The 13,536-nt window shown below is 37.8% G+C and overlaps 1 protein-coding gene across 7 annotated transcripts; it reads left to right on the top strand.

Moving 5' to 3' along the window:
- Window positions 1-3,146: 3,146 nt before the first annotated feature.
- LOC140814376 (uncharacterized) lies at window positions 3,147-13,328 on the top strand. Of its 7 annotated transcripts, none has more exons than XM_073173323.1 (7): window positions 3,147-3,337; window positions 3,657-3,723; window positions 3,816-3,909; window positions 4,269-4,348; window positions 4,628-4,715; window positions 11,008-11,061; window positions 13,015-13,328. In XM_073173323.1, exons 3-7 carry the CDS (start codon window positions 3,880-3,882, stop codon window positions 13,138-13,140), a joined length of 378 nt encoding a protein of 125 aa, XP_073029424.1. In that variant the 5' UTR covers window positions 3,147-3,337; window positions 3,657-3,723; window positions 3,816-3,879; the 3' UTR covers window positions 13,141-13,328. The 7 variants fall into 7 exon arrangements, with proteins under 7 accessions (XP_073029424.1, XP_073029425.1, XP_073029426.1 ...); XM_073173324.1 differs by having other exon boundaries at window positions 3,810-3,909; XM_073173325.1 differs by lacking the exon at window positions 3,816-3,909.
- Window positions 13,329-13,536: the final 208 nt, after the last annotated feature.

Here is a 13,536-nt window from a genome sequence, read left to right as displayed (position 1 = left end):
TCGATATTTATATCATTAACAGCCATTTATTTTTCCCCACGATTTTGAATGAACAACTAAAAACTCTTTTTTTCCCTATTCAATTAAAAAAAATCACTTTCCGTCATACCATCCATGAAATTATTTATTAAAGAAGCTACGAAAAAGCAACTACATTAGAAAAATACTGAAAAATAACTTAAGGGTCGAGAATTATGGGTTTTTTTAAAAATAATATAAATTAAAAAATTATTTATTAAAATATTGCAAAAGTGGAATTGTTATCAAAATATAGCAATCCGGGAGAAATTCTTCCGGATTCTATTTTTTTTAAAGGTAAGGGATTTATTTGAATCCGTGACTCTCTGTCACGGATTCAGAATCTGGTGACACAGAGTCACGTATTCTATGTTGCGTCCATTTCATTTTTTTCGCGCTAATTTCCTCCGATTCATTTGCCCAAGATTCTTAAAGGTTGTCACAGATTGTTGTTTTCAGTTGTGTTTTCCGATTACGCTACGTTGATTTATCGAGCATCGGTAATTTTGAAGTATTTGACATGTTTTAATTTATTTTTATTATTATTGAAATAATTTTGTTTTATAATGTTATTTTTTGATAAGAATGTTAACATTGTCAGGCGATAATATTTTTCTGTTGATTTTGGCGTCCATTTCATTCGAGCGACTCTTAAAAAGTAACATTATTTTTGTTGATAATATTGAAATTATTTTCGTATTTAGTGTCATTATTATGAGAACAATAAAAAAATTTATTTAGAGAGTTGTTAATTGTACGGGATAAATTAGCATTTTTTGAGAAATAAGTAATTATGAATCATTATTTTGTTTGCAATATGAGATAAACATTGTATAGTTTTAAAATTTGTGTTTTTTTTGTTTGATTGACTGTAATAATATTTGAGTTAGATTAAAATATTTTGGATTAACCAATATCAATGTATGGCTCAATCACCAGTGATTTTCATTCTTACACGATTAGTAAATGAATTATTTGTTATGTTGTGGTACACCAAATTATAAAATGTACTTGTTTCAAATGGCTTAATTGCACGGTCGATTTCTTACTTGGGAACTCTTCGACCGGAAGAGTCGCTGTAGTAGCTGGCAGTGCCTTCGTCTGTTGAGAGGTGTATGGATCTTCTTCAGTTCGTATACCAAGCTCGAACTCATAAGCTTTAAGGTCAGCAAAGAGGTCGTGAAGTTCCAGCTTGTTCAGGTCTTTGGATTCTCGCATTACGATAGTCTTCAAGTCCCATTCTCTGGGAAGAGCTCGCATAAACTTTAGAGCAATTTCACGGTTAGAATAATCTTTACCTAATGAAATGAGTTCAATAATGATACCACTGAACCGTTCGTCGAATTCTACTAGAGTTTCTCGTAGCTTCATTTTTGCATTTTCAAACTTTTGAATAGCAACCATCAACTTGTTTTCTTTTGTTTGATAATTGCCTTCACATAATTGAGTAAGCTTTTCTCATATTTCCTTGGCAGTAGTGCACGTCTTGATCTTGGCGAACATATATTTGTCCAGAGTTTTGTAGAGGATATCTTTTGCAATGTTGTCCAAATTTGCTTTCTTCTTATCCTCAGCAGTCCATTCGGATCTGTGATTTTCTACCATCTGAGGAGCACCTTCGATTGTAGCTGCAGCTGTGTTTACTTTCAGGATTTTCATCGGCCCTTCAGTGATTATGTACCACATATCATCATCTTGGGCTGCTAGATGTGCATGCATACGAATCTTCCAATCATCATAATCTTCTTTAGAGAACATAGGAATTTTATTGAAAGATGCCATAAGTGTTCAAAAGATATCAGTGTTTGAGAAAAATCCCGCTCTAATACCACTTGTTGGGATCGGGAAAGAGTTTAGAGGGGGAGTGAATGAACTCTTTCAAATTTTCTTATTTAAAATAGGTTTTTCAAACGTTTTTAGGCGGTTGAAAATTCTTTCTCAAACAGTTGGAAACTTGAACCACTGATGAGTGCGGAAAACAGTTTACAATTTCCAATGACAGTGCAAACACTTATAGCCAACTTAACAAATTTGCGGTTGAAAAAGTAAGAGCTTGCGATAAGTAAATAACACAAGATTTTTATGGATGTTCGGAGATTGAATACTCCTACGTCACTCCTTCTTCCTTTTCCAGGAAGAGTTCCACTAAAAGACTTTGGCTTTACAATGCATTTGCAACAGCCCACTCCAATCAGGACTTATCATACTGCCTGTATTGGAACTCTTAGTGATCACTTTACACTTCTGGAAATTAAGAACACTCAGTTCACCAGATAACAAGACTAGATCAAATAACCAAAAGGTCACTGATGAGAATAAACGGTTTAGTGTGAGTAGCACAAAAATGACCCTAAGATGATCAAATGATGTGCTGTGAAAAGCGTGCTGATTGAGCGAAGAAGTATGTGTTCTTTTAGGAGCGCTCGGAGATCTTTTAAGTATGCAAGCAAGCTGATTATCCTGTTGTAAATTCGAGAGCCATCTTTTTGCAAGCATACACTTCCGTTAATATACACGATTTCCTTAACGGTCGGAAAGGACATAGCAACGTTAATCTGATTCTCTGAATAGATGAGTCGATGTCGTCTTTATGAGCATTAAATGTTCTTTAATGAACGCATTTAATCTTCCTTTTGCTCAGCATCGTTCTGAAGTGCTTTTCCTGAGAAGTTCCTTTTATAGTAACTGCATTTAACATCAGAACATGACGTCTATACTTGGTCTCCTTTCTTTGGGATAGACTCATTAATGCAGATCAATCTTGGAACATATGTATATATGTTGACTTCAAGATGATGTAATACTTTGAATGCATTAAGCCTGTCAGAGAATGTTTTTGAGCAATAAGTAGTCCTTCTTAAATGATCCGGTTCTGATAGAGGTTGAAACTCGTCGGTTAAAAAGATATATCAGTAGATGAACAGAGCGGTTGAAGTGATGTATATCTCATATACGAACCGTAATTGGTTTCAAGCTGACCTGTCTAATATTTTCTTAACAGAAATCTTGGATGATATTTCTATAAAATAATATCATCCCAATCTAAGTACAGACTTAGCGTGATTATTATTTTGGAATGCATACATAGATATTGGATTATATATATATACCTATTAGATTTGAAGAAATATAAAAAATTGCACGTATAATACATGAGTCATAAATCAAAAACAAAGATTGATTGAGGACTTTCGTCCCCTTTTTACCTACGAACGACACCGAACGCTGCTGGCGAAGCTAACGATACTTTAAAATCAATCAACGACCCTACGAAAACGGGCTTGCTCCGCAAATTCGATTGCCCAGGAACCGAACCGAGGTAATCTACGATGTAAATCAGCATTTTTAAACTTTGCTGATTTATATATGGATTTTTTTGGGTTGGATGTTCTTAGGTTTCTTTGAACTGGGTTTGGTTTCAAGTCTTCAAATTTGTTTAGATTCGTTCATGTTGAAGTGAATTTCTAACAAAAAATGAATCTTTACATAAAAATATATGTTATGTGTATTTGCTACTTTTGGTTGTTATTTACAACGATTGTCTCGTTAGATTTTGCTGTTATCTCATGTTATTTTTATATTTAATTTATCATCAAATTTTGATAATTGTATTTTTGTATTGAATGTATCCGTAGCAGGACTCTCCCTTGATATCCTTATGCTTGTGGGAGGCATACTTCCTGGATCACGGGCCATCAGTGGATTGTAAATGCATTTTTTTAATTGCTCGTTTTTTTGTTTGGAATTGTTATTATTTTACTGATTGAGTCCTGCAATTTATTTGGTTGGAGATAAAGAAATTGAATACTTGGACTTTATGAGAAAAAGGAGGTAGTAGATTGGCGGTTTACTGTTTGTTTTATGGAACATGAAACGGAAGATTCAGAAAAGGTAAAATTCTCCTCCTTGGTGTGTGAGGAAAAGGCTTAGCTTTATATTTTGATTGAAACAAGTTGCATTCAGAAATGTATAATTGAAATTTATATCAAAAGAAGAATGTCAGTGGGTTGGAAGTAGATTGTTTTCGAAGGTAAGCAAATATATTAATGAGTGCTAAGAGCAGATCCTACCAGTAGACTCCTGATAATGTATTTTGTGGGAACAATATACATTTTTAGAAAATTTGGTGTCAACTAGGACCGAGAGAGCATTGGATCATGTGCATTTTCATGGGAAAATTGAGTTTCCAAGTTGCGTTACACAAACTAAAGTACTTTTGAAGGAACTAAATCTGATCTGATTTTGATCAGGATATGTCATACCTACAGTACATTGGGCAGTTATCTTATGCGCCTTATGCCAGTGATACGGATCGACGCTCTCGAACATGGTTTGAGATTCCATCCTAAACTACTGTTATCTATGCCGTTAGATCTGATTTTGCGACTGATGTTTGGAGACTCATATAATCAGTCACTGAGTTTTGTAATTACATCTGCATCATCAAATTCGATAGCTTTTTGAGTGTGGCAGCATAGCATTCGCAGCTTTTCTGAATGAAGTTTAGTTCCTTCGTTAGAAAAAGAGTTGATTTGATTTTCTTTTATTTGTTCCTATTGTTTTACTATACTGGTATTTCACCATTTGTCTCCTTGGAGTTTGTTGACAGCATGCTAAATACTGAGGATGAAATATGTATGAATGATGCTATATGCTCGAACGATTCAATGAGTTCAAAGAAACAAGTTTCTAGTTTCATGTTTTCAACAATTGAAAATTTTGGAAGATGCAATTTTTTGAAAATGCTTTCCCTCTCACTTTCCTTTCTTTCAGCCGACCTCAACCTCTGTATCATCTACAACCTCATCTACTGAGTCTCGCCGCCGCCCCGTTTATCTGAACCCGCCGGCGGCCGCCGGCCGCCGGATTTCTTCTCGTATTTCTTTTCTTCCGATTCCTTCCGTCTCTTACTTCTTAACCTTCGGTTGGTCTCCTTCATCCAGCCGAGCTTCTTTGTTTCAACCCTATTTCCGGCTGAGTTAGTTGGCTACTATTCTTACGATTAATTTCAAAACCGGGTCGGATTTTCAGTTTCAACACTGGGAAAATGTCTCATGCCATGAAGACGACGGTAAGAGAGGGGACAGTCAAAATCGAATTTAAGATATTCACACTAAAGTTGGCTAATGGGGGCTCGACGATTCGGTGGTGTGAAAAAACAAGGAATGCGAGCTATCTGATGGATCTAGCTCCTGACGAAGCTACATGGATCAACTCTAAGCTCAGAAACTTCATCCTTAATCCCCAGTCGTGTGTGGACTTCAATCGACTAAGGACCAGGAGTGCGACGGTCATAGCACAACGCTTCGTGAACAAAAGAGGCTATTTCATAGAGATTTCGAGATTCTTTTCAAAGGGGAAGAAACAAAATATCATCATTCCATGTGGCTTTCAGGGTCTAGGATGGATAAGGATATCAGAAATTCTTATTAACCTTCTGTCTGGTGAAAAACAGGTACTGGAACAACAACCAGCTGCGTATGGTCAAGATAAAAACAGAGATACAGACAAGCAGAATCGAGCTCATCAGAAAGGATGGGCTTTCAATCAAGGGATGAAGAAGCCTAACGAGGATAATGGCTGGCAATTTACAAAAAAAGATTGGAACGAAGCCATTATCATCACTATAGGAAGGGTCAACGTATCGTGGATACAGGTTGAAAGGCTACTGGGAAAAGATGTGAAGAGAAGGATCGAAGTACATCCTTTTCAAGCTAACAAAGCGGTTTGGTGGCCGGAATGCACAGAGGAATTCTCGACTTACATTAATTTGAAAAGAGGTTTTTTCGAAAATGGAGTGACACTTGATTTTGAGGTATGGAGGCCAAACATCAATTCCACACGTTCGGTAATCAAGTGCTGCAACAGTTGGATCAAAATTTTGGGGCTCCCTTGGAACCATTGGTCGTTGGACAACTTCAAAATGATCGGGGCAAAATGTGGGGGTCTCCTACAGGTTAGTGAGGACACAAGGCGTCTTCGAGACTTAGGGGCAGCCAAGATTAAGGTTAAAGGATCAAGAGATGGGTTCATCAACAACAAAATAATGATTCCCTTAAACGGGGTCAACGAGGAACTCACAATCATTACACAAACTTTTGACAGTCAGGCCTTCGACAACTATGCAAAGCAGACATATGCCCAAGCATTAATTAACGGCAAGAAGAAGGTGGCAGGTCGGGGACTTTCTGATAATGGCAAATACATGGATAATATTGGGACGAACACAACCAGACTACAAGAAAGAATTGAACAGGGTCACGGTCTTCGGAACAAGAACGGAGAAGCAGCAGAGCAGTCAACCTTACCGGTAACTCAGTCCATTGCAAACAAGGCGGAGAAAATCATACATAATGTTACTCCAAAACCGATCGACGAGTTTCAAAGATCTCCAGTCCTATCCTTATCAAATTCAGAAGACAAAGAGATGGGCTTATCAGGACATGAAAATGGGCAGAGTTCAACATTCCAAGTTAATCAACAAAGCTATTGCAGAAAATCAAACAATGCTACCTTTGATGCTTCTGATGTGGTTGAAGTCGGGGGAACAGTCCATGCCAATGAGCTGTTCAGGAAGGCAATCTACAACACAGATTACAACAAGCAGAGGGAGGTTCATGACGAAGATTTTGAAGATACCATTCAAAATGAATCAGAGGATGACATAATTGATGACGAATTTGATGCTTCTGAATCGGAAAGTCACGCTTCCTCTCACTCGGACTACATAGTCAACAATGAATCTTTCAGTGCGGACATTAAAGGGTTATTCGATTCACAAGAACATAACCAGCAACTCTTTCAGCATTCTACTCTAGATAATCCTAATCCTTCAGTGGGCAAGGTACTTTCCAGCTTAACATCGCAAAAACTTTCACTCTCTTTAACATTCAATAATTATTTCCTTCGTCTTCCTATCAATTGGGGTTGTCGCTTGGGTTCTGTGGGGTGGGGCAGTAAGGGACAGTCAAGTGTTCTCATTAAGTATGGGTCCGAGGAAAACAATTCCAAATGCTATGAAAGGGGGACAAAATCAGATGCTGTCTGTGTCATTCGAGAAGCGTTCAGTAGCTCAGCGGGTGCAATTGAATTAGGAAGATCACCGGGTAAGATGAGTAGAGAACTTGCTAGGTTGAAATGTGGGATCAACTACGAGAAAGGATCATCTTCGAAGGGCTGCGTACGTTTTCCATGAAGATTTGCTCATGGAATATTAGGGGGGGAGGGTCGGCGAGAAGGCGGGAGTTAGTGAGAATGGTCGTTCGAAAGGAAAATCCTGATATTGCGGTGGTGTTAGAAACAAAGAAAAGTGAAGTGGACCGTCGTTTTGTCTCAAGTATTTGGAAATCAAGATTTGTTGACTGGGTAAGTTTACCTTCGGAGGGACGATCAGGAGGAATTCTAGTTATGTGGGATCCAAGAGTGGTACAGGTCAGTGATAATCTCATTGGGAATTTCTCTGTTTCTATTCTATTACAATGGAAAGAGGGTTGTAAGTGGTGGTTTTCAGCAGTGTATGGACCTTGCAATCCGAGAAAAAGACATCTATTTTGGGAAGAATTAGCAGGCTTGCACACAATCTGTGGGAATATTTGGTGTGTAGGAGGCGACTTTAATGTTGTCAGGAATTTGAGCGAAAAAATAAACAGCAACACAAACACAGTAAGTATGCAATGCTTTGACACTCTGATTCAGGAGTTGGGTTTGCTAGATCCTCCATTACTCAATGCGAGGTACACTTGGACAAATTTCAGGGACAACCCAATATGTTCAAGATTGGATCGGTTCCTTATTACAGAGGGCTGGAAGGAAATCTTCCAAACTTTCAGGCAGTCAGTACTGCCGAGAGTAACTTCTGATCACCACCCTTTAGTTTTAGACACCACAAAACACAATTGGGGACCATCTCCTTTCAGATTTGAAAATATTTGGTTGACACATAACAACTTCCAAAAGTCTTTGGCAGACTGGTGGGAAAGTGGGAATCATCAAGGTTGGGAAGGTTATAAGTTCATGCTGAAGCTAAAAGACATAAAAATAAAGGTTCTAAGCTGGAATAAAGAGGTATTCGGAAATATTAATGAGAAAATTTCAGAGCTTCAAAATAAGCTTACCCGGTTGGATAAACTAGAGGAGGCGGGAAGGTGGTCGGATTCTTTAAATGTGCAGCGGCGAGAGGTAAGGTGCGAGATGGAGACTATGCTTATTCGAAAATTACAAATGGACTCTCAAAAGGCAAAGTTGAAATGGTTGAAAGATGGGGAACAGAACACAAGATTCTTCCATTCTCTTTTGCAAAACAGGAGGAATAAAGCCATTATAGACAAGATAGAGTTGGACGACGGGTCATTGCTCACGGATGAGTTACAGATTGAAAATGAGATCATTAATTACTACAGACAATTATACAGGAAATCTGAAGGGGATGGATCGGGTTTAGATGGAGTGGAGTGGATGCCAATTAACATGAATGAGGCCGAGCAGCTGGAAAAACCTTTTTCAGAGGATGAAATCAGAGGAGCAGTGTTTGACTGTGACGGTACAAAAGCTCCAGGGCCGGACGGGTTTACTTTGGCATTTTATCAGAAAAGCTGGGATACGATCAAAGATGATCTTACAAGAGTGTTTGTGGAATTTTACAATGATGGGATCGTCAATGGTAAAACAAACGAGACCTACATTTGCTTGATTCCGAAGAAAAATGGAGCAACGAAGGTCAAAGATTTTAGGCCCATCAGTCTAGTTACAAGCCTGTACAAAATTTTGGCCAAGGTTTTGACAAATAGATTGAAGAAAGTATTGAGCAAAACAGTGGCGGAAAGTCAATGTGCATTTATTCAAGGAAGACAAATAATAGATTGTTGCCTAATTGCCAACGAAGTCGTCGAGGAGTATAGAAGAAAAAAGAAAAAGGGATGGATTTTGAAGGTTGACTTGGAAAAAGCATATGATAATGTAGATTGGAGATTTCTAGATTTCGTGCTTAGAATGAAAGGGTTTGGGAATAAATGGAGGAAATGGATCATGGGTTGCGTTTCGAGTGTTTCATATTCTGTTTTCATCAATGGTAGACCAAGAGGAAAGTTCAAGGGGGAAAGGGGACTAAGGCAGGGTGACCCCCTATCCCCTTTTCTTTTCAATCTAGTGATTGATGGGTTGGGGAGATTGGTTGATAATGCAAAATCAACAAACGCTGTGCGAGGACTGCAGGTTGGCAAAGATAAAGTCGAGATATCACACTTACAATTTGCGGATGATACTCTTTTCCTCGTCCAAAATGCAGCTCATTTGATCAAAGTAGTGGAACTACTTCAAACATTCTGCTCAAAATCAGGTCTGAAAATAAACTTCGATAAGAGCTCTTTGCTAGGATTGAACCAGGCTGATCAAGAGACCGATGAGCTAGCTGACACGGTGGGATGCAAGAAAGAACAATGGCCTATCAAATATCTCGGGGCACCATTGGGAGGTGACCCCAAGAAACTCGAATTCTGGGCACCGATCGTTTCCAAAATGTCAACAAAACTGGCTAGCTGGAAAAAATCATTTTTATCTCGGGGTGGAAGATTAACTTTAATTTCTTCGGTGTTAAGCGCCCATCCTACATACTTCATGTCACTGTTTATGGTGCCTCAACAAGTAGCAAAACGAATGGAAACTCTAATGCGGAACTTTCTTTGGGATGGTGCGGATGGGGAGGCTCATTGTCATGTTGTTAAATGGACTCTTGTGTGCAGGCCGAAAGAATTGGGAGGTTTAGGTTTAAGCAGCATACGGCTGAGGAATATAGCACTTTTAGGGAAGTGGTGGTGGAGAAGTGCGACTGAACAGGACTCTATGTGGAAAAGAGTTGTGGGAAGCATTTACGGGTACGCTGATAATGGAAGGGATATCAAGGCGGCTAAGAATTCAACTTTCAGAAGCCCTTGGAAGTTCATTTCTCGGTCCCATTCTTCCTGCCAACACTTGATTGGAACCGTGCTTAAGGGAGGGAATGTTTTGAGATTTTGGGAGGATACATGGGTGGGTGGGGTGTCTTTCAAAAATCTTTTCCCAAATCTTTTTCGTTTGTCTTCGTCTGTCAACAATTCTATTGCCCACTACTTCACGGTCCCTGTTAGCCAAGGCGATTCAGCTATTCATTGGGATTTCAGGTTTAGAAGAGGGTTGAACGATGTCGAGTTGGGTGAGTTTACTAACCTTTTAGGAATTCTAGAGCCAGTTTCTTTGAGTGTAGGCTCATCTGACTCAGCGGTGTGGTTAGGGGATTCGTCGGGAGTCTTTTCTGTTAAATCTCTTTACCACTCCTTCTTCCAAGATTCGAATAATCAATTCTCAAAATTCCACGAAAACATCTGGAAAGTGCCAATCCCACAAAAGGTAAAGGTTTTCTCTTGGATAGTTGCTTTGGAAAAATTGCAAACTTGTGACAAGCTTCAAAAGAGACAGCCGAATAATGTACTGTCCCCTCAATGGTGCACCTTGTGTAGAAAAAATGACGAGAATCAGGATCATCTTCTGCTACACTGTTCTTTTACGAGGACAATTTGGATCAGGGTTATGCAACACATGGGCTTCGAGTGGGTTTTCCCCAAATCTTCAAGAGATATGTTGGTCATGGAAAATGGAATTCTGAAAAAGAAGGAAGGTCGACTGTTCTGGTATATTATTGTGCATTGCATTTTTTGGTCGATATGGACGGAGCGCAATAGCAGAATTTTCAGTGACAAAGAAGAGTCGACGGAGTGTTTATGGGAGAAGATTAGATTCAGAGTGGCGACTTGGACTACCAGAGTTCAAGCTTTTCATCATTTATTTATATCTGATCTTGTTAGGGATTGGCGTTTCATTCTAAGTTGACTTTTTTATCTTTATTTTAGCTTCAAAAAACCGGTGGATGTCTCATCCACTTCCTTTGTAACTTTTTTTTTCAAAAAGTTAAATAAAAATAATGTTTCGTATCAAAAAAAAAAAAAAGTTTCTAGTTTCCAGGATGAGGATTATACTGAAAATATGAAGCAGTTTCAGTTACAAGTTGACAAGGTATAATATATCCAGGACTTCTATTTTTAATTTCATACCTTTCACCATAGATACTTTGGTAATCGAGTCTTCCAATATAGTAGTACAAACTTTTACAGATCATAAGAGGATAAGTGTTTGGTTCTTTTTATGACTTTGAGGTTAGCTGGATCCTTGTCATGTTATAGTTAGTTCAAACTCTTTCCTTGATACATCCTATGAAAATGTGGGTACCCAAAAAGAAATGGCCGATTCTCTAGTTAACAAAAGAATTCTCTCAGACGCTGATGGATCTTGTGGGGAACAACGATCATTCTCACCATCATGTGTGCTGCTTCCTATGTGGTACAGAGATCAAATGTAACGTTTAGGCTGCTTCACGCTTTAAAATTGAGTTGTGATATTACTTATATTAGTAGCTTTTAGTGCAATGGTGAGTGATCCGTTTTACAAATTCTTGCTCCCCGGTGAAGAGGTAATGTGCCGAAGAATGGTTCTGCAGTATTAGCCGGCCTTTAAGTCATGTGTGATTTTTTTGTCTAGACATGTGCAGTACTTGCTCGTTTCTGAAATTCTTATAGGACTTGCAAATTCTTGCAATCATATAATTTTGTCCTAAAATCTTAATTTATTAGAAACTGGTTAGTTCGCTTGTTACCATGGTTTGCAGAAACGGTTTTCGGCCGCTCCGGAACGAGAACGAGGCCCACCTTGACGATGTTCCGGGGTGTGAACGTTGATGCTTTGGATCGTCGTTACGTAGATAGAAAACGCCGTGTTATCTGTGGAACGGCAAGGATCGACGAAACGACACGGAATAGAACGTTAAAAAAAATAACGATAGTCGAGTCCTCAACCACCTCGGGGTCGAGGTGGGTCGAGCTCTTTTTTGGGTCGAGATTGTGTCGAGCTCTTCACGACTCCAGGTCTGAAGAGTGGGTTGAGCTCGGCCCAAACTCTTTGGTCGAGTTGAAGAGCTCTGCCCACTTTTCTGGGTCAAGTTGGTCAATCTAGATATAAAATATCTTTTCAAATAATGTCTCTAAGTGAATCTACATCTGCGAGATATCTTTTCAAATAATGTGCATTGCATTGCTGTAAAGTATTTTATTATTTGATTTGAAAGCACCGTCTAATGCTTAAATTTACTATTTTCTTGATTTGCATATCACACATATCCATACTCAATTTTGTAGTTGAAATTATGCCGTACTCAGAATTATAAGGTATGAATATATTGTGTTTTCTTTTGAAGTAATACATTATATTTCTTTATCTTTTGTATTTTTAATTTCGAAGTTGTTGAAATTTGATAAATATTTGGGCTTTTGGTGTTTTGTTTGAATTTTTTAGTTTTGTATAAGTCAATATAAGTATTCTAAATTCTTGCGTGGTGTTTTCTAGAATTCTGGAGATTATAAAAATTAATATTTGCATTGAAATGCACGAAATTTTATGAGATACAATATCTTCTTTCCTCCAATTAATTTTTTTTCAAAAATTTAATTGATTATAACCCAAAACTTTCTTCATAGTATATTTTAATTTTGAGAAGGATGTGAAAATCTCGATATATAACAAAGATATGCTTTGTGATTTAATAAGGTGTGAATAAAATTTTAAAAATATATTTACTATCTTGTTTTCATCAAATAATCTATTTAAATGATATTTATTTTGTTTTACATATTTTTAAATATTTTTTTAAAATTTTCAATTTTATATTAATTTTTTAAAAAATATCCGCGTTGTGATCGTTCCGTGAAATGTCATGAGAACTTGAACGGTGACCTCCGTGACCGTGATTGCGAACCATGCTTGTTAGCAAGTCCGCAATGATTCTTGCGTAATTGTTTTCCCTCTCTTTTACTTTTACTTCGAGTTGTGTGGAGCTATTCCTTGTTTGGTTCATTTCTTATAATCTACTCAAAAACATATTTATTTTTCATAATTCAATCGATTCTCGCCTTGCAGGTTAAAAAACTTGCTAAACCAGGTTGTTCTCCCGAAATTTTGAACGCGGCCTTGGGTTCGATGTCGTCCCTTTTCGTTACACTCTCCCTCATAACTTCCAAACGGTGTATCCGTGCGTCTCTTTGACAAAAAAACCGCGTAAGAGGATCAATCCGCAAAGTTTTAACAGTTCCATTTTAGCTATTTTTAATGCTGTGTTTTTAATCATCATTTTTCCTTTTCCTAATAGGACTAAGGAAGGACCTCCAATTGCTTCTATAAATATTCTTGAACAGAACAAATTGTACATTGCAATGCAAGGAGCTGTTCACATCTCTACCAGAAAGTGGTGACCAGGTTAAACTAGTTCGAGAGCAAAATCGTTTTTCTAATTTAAATTTCAACTTCATATCTACAATTAAGCTACATAATTTTTAGTAATTTGGGTGTCAATATAAATGATATTCGAACTTTTAATGCGTAGTGGTGTACCTTCAAGTTTACAAGAGATGAAACCATTCATTTTGAGTAAACCTCTTACGT

The sequence above is a fragment of the Primulina eburnea genome, chromosome 15 (genome assembly GCF_022965805.1).
Source record: "Primulina eburnea isolate SZY01 chromosome 15, ASM2296580v1, whole genome shotgun sequence".
NCBI classification, from domain to species: Eukaryota; Viridiplantae; Streptophyta; class Magnoliopsida; order Lamiales; family Gesneriaceae; genus Primulina; species Primulina eburnea.
Note: the sequence above shows the minus strand (reverse complement) of the source record. Positions and strands in the feature narration are given on the sequence as shown.